General features: G+C 36.7%; 1 protein-coding gene across 4 annotated transcripts in view; it reads right to left on the reverse strand.

Moving 5' to 3' along the window:
* Positions 1-22,087, reverse strand: part of LOC107218043 — a 37,518-nt gene that overhangs the window by 6,670 nt on the left and 8,761 nt on the right. The window contains exon 1 of one of the 4 annotated variants that reach the window (XM_015655786.2): positions 19,260-19,830. The exons of the other annotated variants lie outside the window; for them this stretch is intronic. Within the exon in view, the coding sequence (XP_015511272.1) occupies positions 19,260-19,314 (55 nt within the window). The 5' untranslated portion in view covers positions 19,315-19,830. Of the gene's footprint in view, positions 1-19,259; positions 19,831-22,087 lie in introns of those variants that run through there. 4 annotated transcript variants of the gene reach the window in all.

The raw sequence follows: 22,087 nt of genomic DNA on the forward strand, positions 1-22,087 counted from the left end.
AATGAATGAATGAATGAATGAATGAATGAATGAATGAATGAACGAACGAATGAATGAATGAATGAATGGACGAATAAATGATCGAGTGAATGAATGAGTGAACGAACCAACGAACGAAACTAAAAAGAAATATACAATGCTGGCGGTAAGCTTTTTGGGTCAAATTATACATACATATATGTATACACGTATATAACATATATGATACAGCGTGCGTATAAAATGGTTCGAGAATAACTTGCAGAGGAATGACTCAATACCTAGATGCAGAGTCGATAGATGCTGATTGTGACGTATGCTATACGTGTACATGCATGCATCATCATCTGGAATAGTGGATACCTAACTACAATCCCGAAACGGGACGGCTGATTCATCCACGCCATATACGATTGCCAATTAATTTACAATCAGGTCTCAGCCCTCAGAGGTGATTAAACCCGGTTTCAATGTTTCGGAGCAAATTTATACAGAGTAATTAAGATACGTACGATCAATTCGCAACGCTTGAAATTAGTTACATATTCTTTCAGTCTTTACGTACATGCCTATATGGTTATAAAATTTATATGCATTGAGTCATAGAATGAGTAAGAATTTGAAATCGCAGTAGTATTATATAAAGACGAAATAAAAAATAATGAAAATACATCAGTACAGTAGTTATTGTAATTGTGTATTTTAGAATTTTTACAAATCGACAAGATTTTTGCCGCGAATAAATTGCTCGACTGTTCGCCTCGGTTATCTCGTTTTTTTTTTTAATTTTTTTTTAGATTTACGAGTCTATCGAATCCCTCGATTTGAAGGTCCAGTACGTATAAGCCTCGGAATTTGAACGTTATATAAATATTTTACAAGTTGATGTACCCTTTTCGAGGATGCTGGAAAAGCAGCGATGCACTTTAGTTAATGTCGTATCGTAGAGGTCGTAAAATTTCACGAAAGGCGTGTTCACTCCGTTAGATCCATTAGACCCGCAAGACCATCATCCCATGTTTTTGGCGATACGGTATCCCCGGCAGCAGTGTCGCTCATCCATGTCAAGCGGCATTAAAAATTTCAAGTGTTTTTTCCCGCACCTTGATCAAGATTTCATGACGTCGTGTCTCAGTGTCAAAGTTTCGAAAGTGTTAAAAGAGGCAGTAGGTCAAAAGGAAGCCAAGGTCAGACAATATCTCGAAGCGAGCAAGAACATCGCGTTATAATTTGAATTGATGAGGAAATAGAAACATTGTTTTTTGTTTCGATTTTCGTATCGATTTTCAGCTAAAATAAGAAAGAACGCAACGGGTAATATCCTTGTTCTAGATTTGCGAAACCGCAACGAAATTCTTTGGTAACTTAAACAAACTTTTCGTTTCCTATTTCTCTGTCTTCTTTTTTGTTTTTTGTTTTTTTTTCTGTGCTAAATAAATATTATTATTATACAGGCCTGATTATTTTATTCACGGATTATATTGTAAACAATTTATTGTAACTTTAAATAAGAAAAAATTTACCTCCGTCTCTGGCGTTCAATATTTATCAGGTTGCAATTACTTTTACCGCAATTTTAGTTCATACTCGCTAAGCAAAAATACTACGGCTGTGCACTGTGTTATTGATTTTTTCGGTGTTTTCATCTTCTTTCGGGAGTATACGATAGTTTTTTTTTTTTTTTTTTTTTTTTCAATACAAAGATAGAAACTCGGCAATGAACCCTCGGGAATACATAAGAAAATTGGTCTAAAAAAAAATCTCCTACGCCGCACGAATCAGGGTTTCGAATATAAATTGGCAGAAGCTGGTAGTTCGATCGAATTATTGTTTTCCCAATCAAATACACAACAAATAATGCGAATCAATTTATACAAGTAGTTACTTTTTTCTACAGCAAAAGGTTGTTAGAAAACATGATCAAAAATGCACAGCATCGATGGTAGATTTGAAATTCCCTTTCAAATATTGACAGAGTATAGAGTTTTTGACCGTATTCGATGATTTGAAATTTTTGACCACTATATTGGATCCGCGACAATGACGTTTTCAAATTTCATTTCATTTTTGTAGTCGACGTTTCCGAAAACCACTACATAGAGTTTTTTTGACCAGATTTGACTAAATTCGGAATTTTTATCCGCCACATTGGATCCACCATCTGGAATTTTGAAAACCTGATTTCAGATTCGCAATCAGCGAGCCCAAAAACCACAGAATACTGTCTTGTTATAAAATTTTACTCGGCACAATAATGTGTGACTCAAAGGGTTGATCTTCTAAGTGCGAAAAAGTTTCGAGGTACGTGTAACACAGGTGCAAATCATCTAATTACAAGTTCTTGCAGGGAATCCTGTTGCAAATATCTACCACCTAATTGCACGGAATATATCATTATTTATTATTTATTAACGGGCAATCACACTTGACCGTTATAATGAAAAAGCGTGTTCGCCAACGATTTGTCAACGTCTTCCGGTGAGAAATAAAATCCGGAGAGGTTTCAAGTGCTATCGAAGAATGACAAGACCCGGGGTGCGTTATACGTTCAGAAGGAGAAATTGAAAGCCAGGTACGTTTGACCCTGGTTGTGAAGCCGTAGCCTTTAAACTATTTATATAACCAAAGAAACTAACCAGGACGGATGTCGGTATGCGACGACGACTTATATAGTGACTGTGCAGAAACCAACGATCACTCTTGCTAAACCGCCAGCGGTGGCGGCGTCAAATCAAACATTTTCATCGCATCTAGGAATACGCTGGACGACGGCTTGTTCCTAAAGGTTGGTTGGTCAAAATACGATCAACAAACAGCATCGTTGCACCGACCACAAAATCTGTTTTGGTCACATTATAGAAAATATATGTATAAAAAATTGTCTTTGAAATGAAATGAAACATTTTAGAACGAAATAGTCGGAAACAGTCAGATTTTTTGAATAACTTTGTAACAATTTAAAGGGGAATATCAGTGTGACAGGCTGAAAAATGAGGTATTACTTGGGAATTTTTTTTTGAAAAAAAGGCTAGATCGAATTATTTGGGATCTTGTGTATTTATTATTGAAGCATTGAAGTATGCAAGGAAATTTTCTTTTTATTTCTGGTACATTTTATAAAGCAGAGGAGCGGTCGCAAAATGGCATCTCAAAAAAAAAAACTTTCCGACGGTTGACTACATAAGTGTACAATTTTACACAAAAAATTTGCAGTAGATTATGAATAAAAAAAAAAAGTAAACAATTTAAAAAAAAAACTCTACGATGCGACGATAGCGATAAGTTTTCTGAAGAGAATCCTTTTTGAATGAAGTCGATTGGACAAAATTTGACAGAGTTATGCTGTCAACCAAGTCAAAAAACATGGTTTCGAGAAAAACGCGTTTAAAGTTTCGAGAGGATAAAATTGAATGATGCAACTTAAATGTTGATATAAAACAAGCGTCGACGCTTGGTGCAAATTTCGAATACTTCTAAGCCGAATATTGTTTTTAAAATTTGTAGCCATATTCTTAAAGGTCAAAACTATCTATTTAAGCAAAAAAAAAAAAAATCGATTTTTTTTTACACTGATATTCCCCCTTAACACGAAACATCGGTACCTCAGCTTTTGTTTACAATACCAGTGTTTTTGTATTTTTATATTTTTCGTATCGATCTCGTAATAAATTTTACAAAGTGTATCGATTTTCAGTCATCCAACGAGGAGTGGAAAAATTCTTCCTTGAAAACACGACCCGAGAAACTTGATCGAGGTTCATTTTGCAAGGTAAAATCATACAAGGCTTGAATCGAGTGGTTCTTTTTTTTTTTTTTTTTAACGTTACTGCACAGCAGATCAGGAGCGGATGCAGGCTAGATGCTGGAGTTTGCATATCTTACCTCCGCGTCTGACGACGCGAAAATGAATCACTTTCTTGGCAAAGTATCTGTCATCGAGTGCTTCGCAAAGTCTGAAGTCTAGTGGCTGAATAACAGAATGACCATTCGTCGGATTCGAGAATAGCAGGAAAAAAAAATAATTATCGTTTCTTTTATCGTATGATATTTACATGGTTATAGATTTGACCGACTGCTGGAGTAATTGGGTATTTAAAAATTGAATTAACGACTTGGATTTATTTTACCGTGATACCGCTTATAATTGATTTTACGACATTGAAAACGGACGCGAATTACTTCATCTTAGATTCATTTTTTCTGCCTTTTTTTTTTCTCTCTCTTCGAATAATCAATTGACAGTGAGTGATACATCACTCATGTCAAAGTAATAAATTGCGTATTCGATACCGAATGTACCGAATGAAATGTATTAATCTATTTATCGATGCCTCATAATACTATGTAATATCAAATTTCCAATTTTTTTTTTTTTCTTTTTTTTTTTTAATTCGAATGTCGTCAGCGTGCGAGATAGGCAACAAGAATCGTAAGCGACGATACGTCAGATTTTTTTTGTTCAACGGTCCAAATTGATCGGCATAAAACCATCGGTTACAATTCGTAATTTCAATCATCGATGCGGTATAGCCGTTTATTGCTATTCCGCTATATAAGGTCTACTTCTATTCAGGCTTCCCGATCATGCGCAGACCGATTCAACCTAGCCAAAAACACCTTTCTCCTCACCGTTCGTATGCCTGTATTTTGCACGTGCGATAAACGAGTGACAGGTACAGAGAGCAATGCGATATCATCGAACGAACTGCACGAAAAACTGATTGTGTCAAAAGACTTGTTACTGTGGGATGTATTTGTAACGCGGTAAGAAAATTCGATCCGCATCTCTTACGTACATGTATAACATTCGTCGGTGATCGTATACACGAGGAGGAGACCGATATTACATGTATGTATGTGTACATTACTTTGGATTTATACGCAATTGTCAATGAAAGGCAAATGAAAAATAACGCGAAGGTCGATAGGTATTTTAGCACAAGTCTCTTTTTACCACTAAATTACAACCAAAACAGGATTACACGCTCGGTATAGTGTTTATTTTTCATCAACTCTGCCTCGTCAGGCCTTCCTTGTTATTTTACTTCTTTTTTTTATCCTTATTTCGCTTCGCATGTCTTTCCATCAAATGTATGTTGTGCCTCCCCACTCCTGCCTATGTAGGCAATTTCTCACCGGTATGGCTGATTCGACACGACGCAATAAACTCGATTATCACCCTGACGAACAAAAAGCAAAAAAGTATAAGAAAAATAAATGAAAGAAAAAAAATTTTTAAAATAAGAAAAGTGGAGGGAACAAAAAAAAAAAAAAATCAAACAGCGCCGGCTGAAGCGAACAGTTTTACAATTGGATTAAAAACACGCCAATCAGATCACCATTATGAACGGATGAAATTTCACTATGACGTAATTTGATTTGACGCCTCACTCTGCTCCACAATTTGCATGTAAATTGTTAAATGATTCATGAATTATATCGTGCAATGTTTTACGCCGATGGAAATACACCGATTTCGTTTTAACGACAATTATATTCAACCCTTCGAAGCCGTTTAATTATTAGCGACCCAAACATTCTCGGAGTATCGGATCTCGTGTTAACGATTAATTATTCAACGTTCGAAGAATTTCCTCAATTCACAGTTTCACGTATATAACGTAAGTACGTAAGTCGCACGCTTAAATACGTTATACCGTAGATTTCTGTACATCTCCATCACGATTATACAGAACTATATAATACGCGGTGTGCGGTATGACCTGGCGGAAGATAACAAAAGTCATAATTACAATATGAAATGGCACGTACAGATTGGTTAGCTTGAGAAAATATTCCAGTTACTTAATGTACGATAGAGGAATCGGCGCATAATCGTTATGACGTAATTATCGGCAAGATCGTTCGATCCTCGTATCGTCTTAGAATCTTCGCGACACGGACATTTCAATTAAACAAATAACCTTCCACCTCCATCGAGCAACAAGTTAAGTAACAAAGCAACGATATTAGGAAACTGGCTGTCGGCTGGTGATATGAGAAATAATAATCAAAGTGTTTGTCGAACCCTTCGGCGTGTCCCTCCGCAGTTTAAATAACCACCTTTTGTCTTAAGCAGCCCCACCCTCAAAGTCTCGAATTCCTGAACCGCGTAAGGAGAGGTGGTGCGGAGCAATTCTATCTTACGACACAGTCCCAAGTGTCGGGGCGTAGGTAACACAAGGGCGAGAGAATACGAGAACGGGGTTCGCGTCTACGTATAAGGGTGCGAAGTGCTTCTACGTAGGGTCTGCATAAACCATTCCGCGATAATGCTGTTCAATTTGGAATCAGAGGCAGGCAGGTTCGTCCCCTCGTGAAATGCGGGGAGATGAAAAATAAGACGGTACGATGTCGCATAGACTACGGTTCCACCCAACAGTCGACTACCAATGCCTGAGGGACGAAGCTGAAGAGGAAGAGAACTCACGATCAGACGGCGGCAGAGCCGAGACCCTTCTATTGATCCACGAACAGAAGGGAGACAAACTCCTGTCCGAACAGGAAGGAAACCCGAGAACGAAAAGGCTCGCGTAATTATACTTCGTGCAAGTGTGTTTATACATGTAAGCCTAATTTGTCCGACGCATTAAACCGTGATATTACATACGTGATATTGTAATTGTTACGATTAAAAAAAAAAAAAAAAAGAAACGAAACGAATAAAAAACACAATACAAGCAACGTATCGTCGACGAATGACGAATTTCTGTAAAGAAGAGGTATATTTGGATAATCGTAGATGAGTCCCAAAATTTTCGCAATGATCGACGATACCGACAGTTGAAATGTCTAATGAGAAATTGGCGTTTTCATTCATCTAGCATACGTAACCGTAGGTACTTTTATAGAGGTATATGTATATACATGCGAGATCGAAGAAGCGGCAATCTCTGGGACTGATTTCAAATCCTTTCTTGTTTCAACGTCTTGACTATTAATACGGCCATCGAGTAATCGGTCAAAGCAATTTCATACTGCGGGCAATTTCATCTCTTGCCGCTGCGAAAAATAATTATGAAGCACGTCAAAGTCTCGCGGATAATTTCTAATTAACTTAAACAGATTGACTATAACAGCCTCCAACGAACCTGAGGGGGTATAGTTTCCACAGGTACCTATATATTATAACGCGTATACCTAGACACGAAACAACTTCGCAGTTCAAGATTAAAATTTGACATTGATTTCGACGATGGATATCGTATCGTTCATTCCTCCAACGAGCAAAGAAATTAATTTCCTCCCCCGTGTTAAATCACGATTCAATACATTCCAGCCTAATCGCGCGAATAAGAGTTAAGTAGTTTCAACGTTTTTTTTTTTTTTTTTTCAAACAAAATATGTATACAATACAAACTCATTATGCATATCGTATGAGAAAATGATCGTGCCTGACGTTATGCAGCGAGAGAGGATTTACGGAGTGACGGGAATAGAACAGCTATAGGTTTGGATTAGATTCGTTGGACTAGCTGCTGGTTGCATTTAAAATACGGAAATTTGGCAAGCTGACAAAGCTGCGATGAAAATAATAACCTGGAGTGAAGACAAAAAAAAAAAAAAAATTAAATATAGATTTCATGCTAAAATTAAATTCTTCGGTTTACAGCTAAGTATACTTGTGATAATAGATAACAGATAGTGTTTCGTGGAAAAAAAAAAAAAAAAAAAAAAAACCGCGAATGGATTACTTTAAACCCTTATGAATCCATCGACATATCGCACTAAATTATGCAAGACAATTGCTTTTTTCATCAGTTACTATAACAAATCGAAAGGACAAACTGCAGAGGAGAATATCGAGGCAGATCGTGAAGAAATTTGTTTTTCTTTTTTTTCAATACCCGCAGTGTGGATAAAAATTCATCTTTATAATAAACAGCAGCATCAGAAACAACCATCAACACGGCGCGAAAGAAAATAATCGTCGCCTCACATTTTTTATGGCCTTATCCAAGATTTATACCCGCGTAACATAGATTACACGTTACACTTGTAACAAAGATTTAGCTGTAACAGCTGGCAAGCGTCGTTAAATCATTTTAAAGCCCGAAAAAAGTAAAATCGTACCAAAAAAATAAACAAAAGCGTTATTAAGTACAGCAAGAAGAGGTTAAAAACTAACTCTGTTATCTCACGGCTTATTAATAAACGCTGTATTGAAGTATAAAGGGAGAGGAAACAATTTGCGTTTGCCTTGAACGTCGTGCAGAGCAGACGCACGTATTTGGTCTACGTGACTGTAACCACGCGACGTATTAGAATTCCGACAGTTTATTATGATATAATGGTTACTATCCGCTTTTGAAATAACAATCCTTTACTCTATCAACGAGCGCATCTTCACAATGACAATATTTTTTAGCCCTAGGTAAAATAAACGTCCCCGCAACCTAATCCTCCACTCCTAACAATTATAATTACAACGCTATTTAAATTATCATGGTAGCGATTGTACAAACTTTATCAAGGAATTTTCATCGGCAACCGTGTAACGAATGTAATTGATATTTCTCTGTGTGGAATCGTAGGCAACTGCAGGCCATGTTATTTCGCATCATCCGCACGGCAATGAACTACTTACTCCTACTTTGGTGGTACGGTGCGTGGGCCGAGAGAATTGTCGAGACTGTCGCAACGCACAATCATCGTCTATTGCCGAATCTATACCATATCTCTAATCGTTAAATAATATTAAAAATAGATTTTCCTACGCAGCTTTCTGTAGTATTTATGATACGCGAATAAAGCGAAACGAAATGACGAGATTATAACCTTCTTAAAAAATGAAAAAGAAAAACTTTTAATTAAATAAGAATTATTTTTTACTTCTTTGTACAAGCTTTGCATATCCGAATTTGGAAGGTTCGAATCCGTAAGCATGAAATTTAACATTGTCGTTGTTTAAAAATTGGCTGTCACAGATCAGAGAACAACAGGCAAATTCCGTAAGCACGCGAGGCTTTTTTACCCACAGTTATTTGTTTCTACTGAAAAATGACAATTTTTGATTTGTCACTCTCGTCGCCGCGGTGCGATATGACAAGTTAACACGTAGTTTTCCCCGTCGAATAATCCTCGCTGTGTAATATAAATATTTTCTTACGATCAACGCGGGGATCAGCTCTGCCAGACTGTAATAAAAGTGTCAAAGAACAGAAACGGACGTTGGATCAAACGGCCTCTCAGCATTGACCCAATTGCCTGCAGTAGACGTATTAATTACTTCCTGCTTTTACGCGACGTACGAATTAAATGATGTCTCAACATTATACCATCTCACCTACAAGATAACAATTTCCGAAAATGTAGAGAATGCGATATAGCGTAAAACCGCAGGTTTAGTGTGAAAAAAAAAAGTTATTGTGCAATCAACAATGAGAGTAAAGAAATTTTATGACATAATTAATTGATTAAACGGTTTAAAAATTTCCGCCAACGTCTCTGTTTTTCTGCTTCAAATTGTATATGTATACGTGGGCGTGCCTTGTGACCTTCCCGCTTCGTAATGCGCGGGCATCGACGCGACGTGATTTTATTCATTATTGCTTTTTTCGCATGCAGGGCGCGGTGAGTCAAACCCCGCATGAGTAAGTGCTAATGAATGTAAAAGATATATCAGCCATGTATCCGTGTACATTTACACACCCGTTACGCACATACATGCAAAGCCGCGAATTCGTGCACGGTATAAGTTATAACTCATGGCACAAATTTCCGCCAACGTACCTGCAGCTGCGTATATCAGGTGTGACTATCGTCAACACTGTAGATTTTGGCTTCTAGCTTCACACTGAGAGAAATTTTTAGTTCCGGTTACCGCTCAGTCCTCAACTATTTTCATTTTTTACCACGATCGAAAAATATAGTTCTAGGTAGAAAGTGAAAATTAGTTTTCCAGCTGTTACCGGAAATTCTGGTACCCGTTACTATTCTTTCTCATTACGATCACTGTTACTAGATTTTCTCGTAACCGTTGCGAAAATTTAACGCTTGTGCAACAATAAATTCATGTTAAAACCGTATTTAACTAAAAAAGTAGAGTAAACCGAACAAAATGATTTTGCGTTGCAATTGCCAAAAAAGGATCGACGATAGCGCAAAATGGTTAGGCGTACCTCGTTTTTCGTAATTCCAACAATATTCAAACAGTTTTTTTAACGACACCTGTTTTACTGAATTTTTCTAGTCACTCTAACAAATGAAATTTTTCTCAGTGCACGTGGCAATTAATGAAATTTCAGGTAAACAGCAGAGATTCGTGAAACAGAAATCTAATATCTCGGCTAAACGGGATGGAAGAGGAAGAAGAAAATTGTCGCGAATCATAAAGTGCGAATCATCGGGAGAACGCGAACTCGTAGAAGCTGCTTTCTTTTCTTTATTTTAATTTCGTTTTTCACTTCCGTGTGCAACAAATTTCGTTCGATTGACCGCAAAGTTCGACGAAAATAATCACTTTACACCTGTAGAATGAACCTGTCGAATAGTATATATAAATATACATGCCTGTATAAGCGGGGATAAACTTTGTACTTTAATTCGGTTAGTGACGCGTCACAAGTTTTAGGACAATTTTCTACCTGTTGATCACTGACCACATACATCTACGTATAGCTGTATCTAGTTACCTACACACATAGGCATGACTTGGGCGCAGTTTTATTAAAGAGACACTTTAATCCACCAAGTTTATATAGGGGAATAATTGTATTACAAGCTCAATCGAACTCTGATGTTACTCGAATTACCAGACTAAGAATATACCCAAGGTATAATATAAATTGTAGCAACAGGTTATGTATTCATATGTACGAGCTCGCTTTTGAATAATTTATCAATATATAAAACTATATATGTAACAATATGCAAAGGTCTTTGTGGATGTGACGCAAACCGGATCTGCCCGTAACATTTTTTCTATATAATGCTACAAATCACGTTTACGCATGCACGTAAGTATAACGTATTGTCATTTTATGACAATAAATTTCGTCAAAAAATACCACAGAACAATCAGCTAAGTGCTGACAGATTTGAAACACTACGCATAGCAATTTTAGCTCTAATCGAACGACGCTATCGTCACGTATTCCTATGTACACAATGCCAACCACTCACCAATTGCAATTTGTTGATCCTAGTCGTTCGGTTTTTTTTTCGATTCAAAATATTAGCTGAAGCATGCATATTGGTTTGATAGTACGAAACACGACGTTTTCAATAATCGAACTTGTAAACTTGACAACTAGTCCGGAGTCACCAGGTCAAGGACCTGGACAGCCAGAACTACGGAGCGCTTGTTCCGGAAGTCGAGTTTCACCAGGTAGTTGACCCGGAGCGCAGGAACCACGGAGCGCTTGTCTTGGAAGTTAAGTTTCACCAGGTACTGGACCTGGAGCAGAGAAACTACGGAGCACTTCTCCTGGAACTCGAGTTCCACCATGTAGCGGACCCGGAGCGCGGGATCCAGGAGGTAGAAAAACCGGTACTCGAAATCTGCGGAACGCAATTCTCATCCGTCCGCTCTGTTCCGCGGTTGTTTCCAGACTGAGAAATTCGGCTATAAGATGATTTTGGTCGTGACGGTTACTATAGATCGATGACTTCAAGAGAAAAAAAAAAATTTTGGGCGACGTCACTTTCTGAAGGTCCGAACATCCGACATCCAAACTTTGGTTTCGAACTTTAATACTACGTATGAATGTATGAATGTATGATGTATGATTTTAGATGGATAATTTCAAGATAATAATAATTCGTATAGAAATACTTCGATCTCCTATTATCGTAGGAATATTATTACTATTATTATTATTATTATTATTATTATTATTATTATTATTATTATTATTATTATTATTATTATTATTATTATTATTATTATTATTATTATTATTATTATTATTATTATTATTATTATTATTATATTTATGAATATTTAGAATTTGTAACACATTTAAAAAAATGCTAATTTTTAGTTGGGTTTGCAGGGTTGGCGTTGAGTAATCATAAAAAATTAACGGTTGGAGGGAAAAAAAATCCAAGGAAAATCGTGAAGCGAATCGACAACCGTGAGGGGAAATATTTGGTCGAGTTGACATGGAATACCCCATGTATACAATGCCTCGATTATACCAGAATTCGTACATTTCATTGGAATTACGAATAAGCAATGAAAGACTGCCTCCGTGTAGAGATACGAATCTAGCCGAAGAGTGTAAAAGTTTAACAAACGCGCGTCTGCAAGCCGATCGCCAAAGTAACTCGTCCACCTTTGTTCGTTAACGCCCACATATTATATTCGCGGTTTCGTCAAAGCCGCAGCGACTTCCGCTTACTAAAATATAGCCAGGATAGGCCTGGTCGCTGTTTGTTAATTAAGAAAAATCGATCATCTTGTAATTAAAAATCCATAATCATAATAACTATTGATTGGCTTCCCAGAGATTAAAATTTTTAACGTTATCATTCATGCAGCACCAATTGATCTTGCTAAATTATATATAATAGGCGTATAATTTTCTTCTTTTCATTGAGACCGGTATTCTTCTTTTTATATAATACACTGTTATTATAGTTTATTTCATTGTTTTATTTGTTATTATTTAATCTTGAAACAACACGAATCGATTTACTTCGTTTTTGTAGATATTCGCGATATTTGATTAACGCGCAAATCAGTGAATATGATATGTAGTTCATACTTTTAATCCGTTTTGATTGACAGCAAAGAATTAAGATTTGGATCATTCGCTTCTTTTCTTACACGCGTGATTTAGCGATACGCACATCAGTTGTTAGTTTTCCTCTCTTTTTTCTTCTTCCTTCTTTTTGACAAGTATCCATCGATCTCTCATCTTTCATAGATAATTAGAAGATATATACGTCACATTGTAAGGTTAAATGTGTTTTTGTTACGTAAGGTTAAGATTATCAATCTGGAATCGAAGAACCGCGAAGCAGCCGCTGTTACCATTTTATGATAAATCTATTCTTTCAAAAGTTATTTATGGACACTTTTTGTAGAACGTTTAATTCCCTACAAAAATACGTTTCGGTCTTATCAGTAAATTAATGAGTTAACGAGTTGTAAAATTCCAAAGCTAAACAAAAAAAAAAATATTTCCAATGTAATTTAAATGGGAAATAGAAAATTGCTACGATACACCTCTTGATATTAAAATTAAGAGCTCAAACTTTGACAGCATTTTTTTTCATCATTTGGAACAATATTTTTTACTTGAATTTTGAAAAACAAAATAGTCGAATTTTTCGATACAGTCAAATCCAATGAATGATTTCACGAAGATTATCTGAAAAACATTACCAATTTATAAAATATACTCCGATTATTTTTATTTTTATTTTTCCCTTCGCAGTCCAACGTTCGTGAATACGTTCAACCAAATCTCCGAAAATCATCGGTCAGTTCGCCTTTTAAACCGCCAAATTTCAGTATTATATCAATGATAAAAGAAAAAATCCAAACATCATGTATGTAAAACGGTTTGGATTTAAAAATGAGTAAGACATCATCAAATTTCGGCGAATCTCGTCTGAAGTTTTTTCAGTCAGAAATTAAAACTATCCTAACAAATGTGTGTGTGTGTGTCTGTGTGTGTTGTAGTGAACTTTCACGTAATTTTGATGATGATTCAAGATTTTAGTAAGACTTTTTTACAGTACGCATCTAGCAAATACAAACGACTCAAGATACTTCCAATTATTTTGCTTCGCCTTATAATTGAGGAAAAATACGTAAGTAATTTAAAATCACTCGCGTAACCTTTCAGCCGAATATATACGAATGGCTCGTGAATAAATAAGAACGTATAATTAACCTTCCGAGATAACAAAATTATACACGACGTCTAAATACGTAGAAAAAAACTCAAAACATCGAAAATCATTCGTTATTGTTTGTCATGCAGGAAAGAGGCGTGCCATTTATACCACTGTGGAACGGACTTTACCTTTTATCCATAGAGCGATGCCTACATATACATACACACACACATATATATATATATATGTGTGTATAAAATGACACAGAAATAATTAAGAAGGTTGTAATAATTATAATAGGCAGATGCCTGCAGTGTTATCTAGGTTTACGAACAAACTTTAATGCCGAGATGAGAAGATAAGACAAACATTTCGCGTCAATGACAACGATAATAACAGTAATAACAACAACAACACAGGTTAACAAGAAAAGAAAATTTCGTGTGTATATTTAAGTGAATAAATTTTGATTCCATACATCGAATAATAACCAAAATCTGCATTTACTACTTATAAGGTTTGCTTTTGCATTTTTCACGTTGATAAACAATTCTTGAAGTTTTGGTTGACAGTATAAGCAGCAGGTAAAAGCACGTCGAAATAAAAAGCAAACTTTATCTAATAAAGCTATTTTTTATTTCATTAGTTACGTGGAAGAAATCGAAAATTTGACACCAGTTTCGATCGCGGTTTGCCTATTAAAATTCAGTTCAATCCTCGCGACCCTTGCACGCGATAATTTGAGTATGAAAAGTAAGTAAATTAGCGACGTAATTTTTTTTTACCACTTCATTACACGTAAACATATTTTGCTATTACATTTATTTCGACGAGTGCGCAGCTTCCTTTTACAGCGCATGATCTTGATTTCCTCCCGTCCGCGACATGATGTCACAAGTGTCTTTGCGATATGCACGTAGCAGTAGCAGTTTCAAACCGTAGGCAGGGATATGTTGTGCAGTGTATGCATGCCTTGAGTAATACCGGTGCGCGAGTTTGACATTAGAATCGTATTTAAACTTCTATTCGATTGCCAAAGAGCGACAGGTGTGCACATGTAAGCATGCATTTTACACACGTTACTCAAGGTATAACAGAATGAGGCGTAGTACGAGTTCGTCGTGATATCACACGGTCCGCGGATAAAGTACCTCTATTTACTTGTAATAAGTAAAAAGTACGTCGAAAAAGGGAAAAAGCAGGCGGATGTGAATTTTTTTTTAAATTTTTTTTAAAAAGCACAGAAGATTAAGTACAAACAGAAGAGAGCGGCTGCCAATAACGACGAAAAGAAGACGAAAAGAGGACGGTAGGGAGGAAAAAGTATATTAAAACTTGAAAAGAGCGCGCAGGTAAATGGATCAGATGCTGTACGTGTTAGAAATCCCACATCATATTATCGCGCGATGATGAGAATACCGATATTGAATCCTATACCCGTCATTTAATTAACACCGCTTTAAAACAACAGACATATACGTATAAGTTATATAAATTTTAAATATACAGTATGTATAATACCTTGGTCATAAGTTATCCGACAAGTACACAAAGCTGTACAGCTGTGAATACAACGTGTGAACGAAGAGACTGGATTTGTTCAATATGTCGTACGATTGTAAAATGCGTGCAGTGTTGTGCGGTTGTTTGAAAATAAGAACTTGCCGTGGTGAGATAAATATCGAAACGTTGTTCATCGGAAATAGAAAAGTTATAGATAAGTGTACACTCTTCGTGAAGAAAACATATTTTTCATATTTTACGACAAACAAGCCGTGGTGTATTATTACTGGACACCTATAACCTATTGTACGAATAGCCACCGTCGAATGATTAATAGACGGTACGATACAATGCCGGATCTAAAAAAGCTGCCTGCGAAATTTAAGCACCGCAGATATAAACTGAAGTTGAGAGAAAAATGAGTCCAGCCGAAATGATAAAGGCGAAACGGAATGTATATATTGTACATGTTACGTACGTAGCTACGTGGAGGGGTACAGACGATGATAACAAGTCGCCGTCAGTTCGTGTTTGAATCTGCAGGACGATTAGGTATACACTGTACGATGCGTGTGTAAAAAACTAGCGAACGACCTTATCTGCACATTTAATTAAGAAAGGACGTCGATTGGCCAAATATCGATACTTGTCACTAATTTTCTTTCTTGTATATTGGTATTTATAGGTAAGGTCTGGGCATTTATCGAATTGTTATATAAATAGATAAATGGAGGAAATACTAGAATTATAAAAAAAATTCGTCAATACTGACGCTTCGTTTTAAGTCTATTCTTTGTTGTATATTGCTATACACAGTCGGTTTAATATACTGCCATTTTTTTTTTTTTTTTTTTTTTACGATAATCGATGTCGTTGCGATATCCTACAATTAAATATTAAACGGCGCTAACGTGATTAAAAAACAAAAAATAAAAAATAAAAAAAAAAACATGTTCGAGTGAAGTCGTAGGAAAAAAATCATCTGAATAAAAAAAACGAGTTGGTAGAGTGAAATCGAGTGAATCACTTGATTTCTAACAATTCCAAAGCGATTCGAAACAACGCACAGACATCTAAGATTTTATTTATTTTTTATTCTTATCAAACAGAAATCTTTCCTACAATACAAGAATATAAAAATTTCACAGATAATTGCAGTAAAGTGATTAATCACGATCGATTTTTGGCCGGCTAAAATTTCCGTAAACAATGAAAAAACACGATTAATGTTATCTAACGATAAATCGGGTCGGGACGGGATTGTTTGTATACTTGAAATGGGACCGAGTTAAAGAACGATATCGGATCTGTTTGGAATAGAGAGAGAAAACATGACAGAAGCGCAAGAAGCGGAGAAGGTATAACAATGTACATATGATGAGTGAATTTGCGTCACGTGCGACGAAATGATCGCGGTTTCGCACGTGCTTCGAGTTCCGTGTCTCCGATTTGGAATTATCGTCAACGAAAGCCCAATTCCGCCGCAGATATATTTATACACATGGCATCCTTTATACACAGTATATTACAAGAAATTCGTCATGGTAATGATAACTATAGCTATTTTGATTCGAAGACTTCGTTATTGTATCGGAATTTTAGAATTTTTATAACTAGGGCATAACAAACAATTAACAAGGTCGTATTTTATAAATTTCCACTCCCTCTGCAATGGTTGAAGGCAAAGTTGCTGTTGTTGTGAAATGCATCGCAGTTCCTTTCTTTTTCTCTTTTTCAGTTATACTATATTCTTCTTTCACTTATCGCCAGAGTTTCTATAAACGGTATGGAAACAAGCTGTACGCGGTAAATGATGTGTGCGATAAACTGCCACACTACGTAAATGGATAATACGAAGTTAACTCGATCTGCATATAAGGCATAAATTCCTGTATTCGTACAGTTTGTTTTCCAATTTCAAAATGAACGCGCGTAAGGAATTATGTTGTGTATATTTATTGTTGCAACCTGTACAGGGTACAATAATATAACGCGTGTGGCGAAAGAGGGAAAGAGATAGAAGTACGAGCAGGAATATCTATTTTTTCACTTCACAAATTCAACGTTCATTAATTTTCGTGCATACACAAATATCTCTCAATCTATAATAATTATAATATAATTACAACGGTATAGAACGAGTTACGATTTGATTGCTTTCTAAGAAAATATTTTTCCCTTTCCAATAACACTATTCATCTATTATTAGAAATTTTCTGAATGTGTCACAAGTTTTCGAAATTTCAGTTAATTACGAAAATATCGGCCTTAGAAAGTTTACCGAAACGAATAAATTGTTTGGAAATAATTCAAATTCAACCTTCTCCACGCTCACCAGACAGCATTTATTTAAACAATATACATATATGTATGTATGTACGTATATCGCGCGCAATTTCACGAGTCGAATGTACAATAATTTTGAACAAATATTGAAACTCGAACTTATATATAGCTTCCAGTTATTACACAGCTAGAAGCGATATGCGCATAAGAGATCCGTGTGCAAATAAAGCGGTTCAATCGTGTGAGTGAGATGATAATGTAGTTCCTACATCATGTATTTCGTGTAAACGGTGTGAAAAAGAAAAAGGAAATGAAAAAAGAAGACACAACAACATAATTAGCGCCAATTTTTCTATGGATATGTGCAGTTGTACCGTTGAAAATTTTTCACCCCACAAGAAGAAACGAGCTGAGGGGAAATTGCGTAGTCGAGAAGCAGCTGCAGAGTAAATAGTATATATATTATATATATACAAGAAGGGGGAGAGCAGCTAGGAGCATCTGTTGGGTGCATTAAGAGTGTGTAATTTGAAAACAGAAAAACCGTTGGCCGCGAATCTCGCGGTATTGAGAATCGTTCGAACAGTTGATCGTACACCTTTAAAAACCTCGACTTTCACCTAAATACGAGAAAAAAAAATTCTCACAGACCGTCTAAATAACCGAAGCACCGGTCTCGCATAGCCGTTTATTTGTTCAAAGGCGATCGAAGCAGTTTCCATTCGAGCCTGGCAGAGGGAATAATATAATCTTGAGAGATTTGCAAATCGGTGTGTATTTATAAAAAGATTAGGCGATGATCGTGAGGATCAAAAATAAAGAATGAACGAGGGGGGGGGGGATGGATTTGGAAGTGTGACGCGATATATTTCGAGTCAGATATTATAACCACGAGGTTGAAGTTAGTAAGGTTAACGTATCGAAACGTCCAAACCAAAATATCTATTTTGTATCTTTGGAACAACTAAAAAAGTTGAATTTACAAAACCTTTTCAGGTATCATCCGAATGTTGCAAGATAACGACTTGTCCCAAATATGCAACAGCACGCTAACGTTACAAACTTCAGCCCGATTTATAATCGTAATAACAATTTTGAGGTCGGTTCAGCGACGCTACTACGACCTGAATTTAGGTACGGATGGTAGCTTTCGCAGTCCACACATCTTTCCGTTACTTCCTCGACTGAGGATAATAAATAAATATAATAACAATTACCACTAATTTAAAGGAAAATCTATCTTTATAAAACGACACGCGATGCTCGGAGTTGCGTAATAATTGCCCGAGGCGTGTTTGAGCGTAAATATTCCCAAGAAAAGACGCGCGGCTGCGACGCGAAGTTGGATGATACAGAGAGAAACGCGTCCTGCTGATACGCGGGGTGTTCATTCGCGTTTATACACATGCAGACCTACCAACCTGAAACCACTCGAAATTGTCGAGGACCGAGTTTCAAAGAGAAAGGGAAGAGAGGTGTAAAATAAAAAATTTTGTTCAACTACAAACACCGTGTTACGTAACAAGCCTACCAAATATACGACAAAGCTACGTCGCGCACGTTTATAACAATTCATACGATACACCTAATTTACTCGAGCATCGCGTTCTTCTCATTTTCATTTCTTTTCTCGTCGGTATTTTTCTTTCTCGATCCTGAAACCATTCCTGATGGATCATAAATCAAAGGATCAACGTTACCTTTGGCCCTGCGCGCCAGCTGGGATAAATTCTGCCTCAAAACCTTAAGCCACATGTTACTTCTTCGGTTTTTAAACACCTTCGACACTTCTGTCAATTTTATTTTATATATACAGTATATTATCACCGTGAAGCACTGTAACACAGCACGTCAAGTTCCTCAACGTCCGAAACGAACGATATTTTCAGACGGTAAAAGTGCGTCGTTCCCGAGTATCGATCGAGTTACAACAAGATATTTCTGATTGTTTTAAATTGACGTTCGTAAATGAAATTAAACTTGTTTCAGCGAGATAACGTCCAGATACGAAGGGTGCAATGTAATAGATACGTTTGTGTATATACACAACACACATACACGTATATACATTAACGCGTGAAACGATGAGGATTTGTAAATTGTCGAGAAAGTTTAGTGCGACAAACAACAAGTTACACACCACCGGCGGCACCAGCAGCACGAGTTGTTAAAACTATGTTTCGTCGATTCAACGAGTGATGCATAAAGAAGTACTTGGTATATTTACGCACTTATCGCGAAGCGGATCGATGCACACGCTGTGACTGCGCTCTTGCGACTGAGGAACGAGTTTCTGTAGCCAGCTCAGGCAGCGACAATCCGGCGAACCGGCAAATGAAATCGGTAGTGGGCAGAGCTGCGTAAACAATTCGGGTTATACGGGGACAGCATCACGTAGCATCGCGTAGCGCGGCGCCAGCCAAACTCGAGATTTATCGGGCATTCGCTTCGTTCTTCCTTCGACTTCCGAGGCCAGGAACGATTTTTTTTTTTATTATTTTAACACGAGATGACCGTAAATAACGATCATTGTTTGATCGTGAACGACGGAGATCTCGTGGATTCGTTCGATTTCATTCTACAAATTTGCGGGAATACGTTGTTTTTTTTCTTATCTTACGGGCATCGTTGAATATTCAATTTTAAATACGTTACACAGAGATCGATTAATATCAAGGAATGACGGTATGTAATCCAATATTAATGAAAAAAAAACTGTTTCGGTTACTTCGTGGATAATAGTCTACCGACGATGAGGCTGAAGTTGGTAACGTTGAGGTAAAGGATCGTTAGAGAAGAAATTATTGTTTCTCAATTTTAGAACGACTTTGAAAGAAGTTGGCTTTTCAAAATAGCGAGTATATTCTCTTTGTCATGGTTTACTGAAATTTCGCGATGAAAACCACGCGGTGAAATTGATAAAAACAGTATCGACTTTTGACTGATAAACCACCTTCTGGCCACTGTGATATGCTTTGAGCAAGCTTCGAGCTTCAAGTCCTCCGAGTGTAACAGCCATAAACAATGATTGGTATAGTGGGTTTATTTGCGCGGTTAACTCGACTCGTATACTGTACGCGGGTAAACACATCGCGTCGTAGTTCCTCGTCAGATTTATTCTGATTCCACGAAAGAACGCCAACCGAGCGCCGCTCTTTCTCTCTTTTAACAGTCTCGGCGTGTAGGTGAGATTGTTTAATTGTTCCCCGGATTAATTGCTGGGAGAGAACGGAACGCAGCTGGAGATAAGTGGAACGAAAAACAGGGGAAAAATAAAGGGTGTATCTAAGAACTGAACGAAACGTCAACGGAATATCGCGGGCGGGAAGCTCGCGCTGCTTTTTACGCGACCTTCACCTCAGCTGCTCTGCAGTTCCCTTTTCCACCGATCCGAGCCTACGACTTGAACGATGAAACGTGTCCTATTGCGGCTTCTGAGCGATCGTTGTAGTAGCGGGGTTGAGAGATAAAAACGTAACAGACAACTTGTAGGCGTGCTCATTTATACATAGGTGTGTATACACATCTGTCAAATTATCAACGATTTTCCTTAGAGCACGTTGAAGCGACGATTATAGATTGTTGTGAGAAACCGAGGAAGACGACCTAAATCCAGTAGATTTGTTGTTACAAGATTCGCGTGGGTGGCGAAAATCCTTAAAAATAATGGAATCGCTTTCTCTTCAGGAATAGTCGTTGGCGTCGCATGTGTACGTAAATATATATGTATATATAGATAAATGTATTGTGTGTGTATATATATATATATATATATATATGTATTAGGGTGGTCCTTATATGGAGTTGAAATAAGAAAAAAAATACACGATGAAACGTGTCAAATCGGTTCCAAATGGAGAAAAATAAATTCCACAATTTTTTTAGATTTTCATTTCGTATCCATATTCTGGAATGTTCAGTAGGATTCATTTTCTTTTCAGTGAAAAATTAAAATCATAAATGGGGTATTCCATGAGAAACGTGAGATACATTAATTAGATTTTTTTTCAAGATGTCAAATGATCAGATTAGGTAAAAAAATAACCTCGGTATTTGCATATCATCGACTGTGACATGACGTAGTGTTGACACGTGGGTTTTCCATCAAAGTGCCGACTAAACGAATGCTAGTGTTTGGTTTCATTTTTTTTTTTTTTTTTACTTCAGATTACGTTTGATTAACAAAACGATATTTTTATTCATTGACAAGAAGACGAAGCTCACTGAACATACGGGAATATGAATTTTTTTGCCTGCGAATAACTTTGAAATAAAATTTAGTACAAAATATAGCGAATGAGCATAGTTTTGAATAGTTTGAAACTTTTCGCTTAAACAGGGAGACTATAGGAGAATGAAATAGAAGTCTAAAAAAATTACGGAATTTTTCTTTTTACCGTTTGGAACCGATCTAATGGGCTCCATGATGAATTTTTATTTCTGACCCCATATAAGAACCACCCTAATATATATGGTTCGAATCGTACGGGGAAGTACAAACTGCATCGTCCTATTGCAGCATTGTAGT

This window comes from Neodiprion lecontei, chromosome 3 (genome assembly GCF_021901455.1).
Source record: "Neodiprion lecontei isolate iyNeoLeco1 chromosome 3, iyNeoLeco1.1, whole genome shotgun sequence".
NCBI lineage: Eukaryota > Metazoa > Arthropoda > Insecta > Hymenoptera > Diprionidae > Neodiprion > Neodiprion lecontei.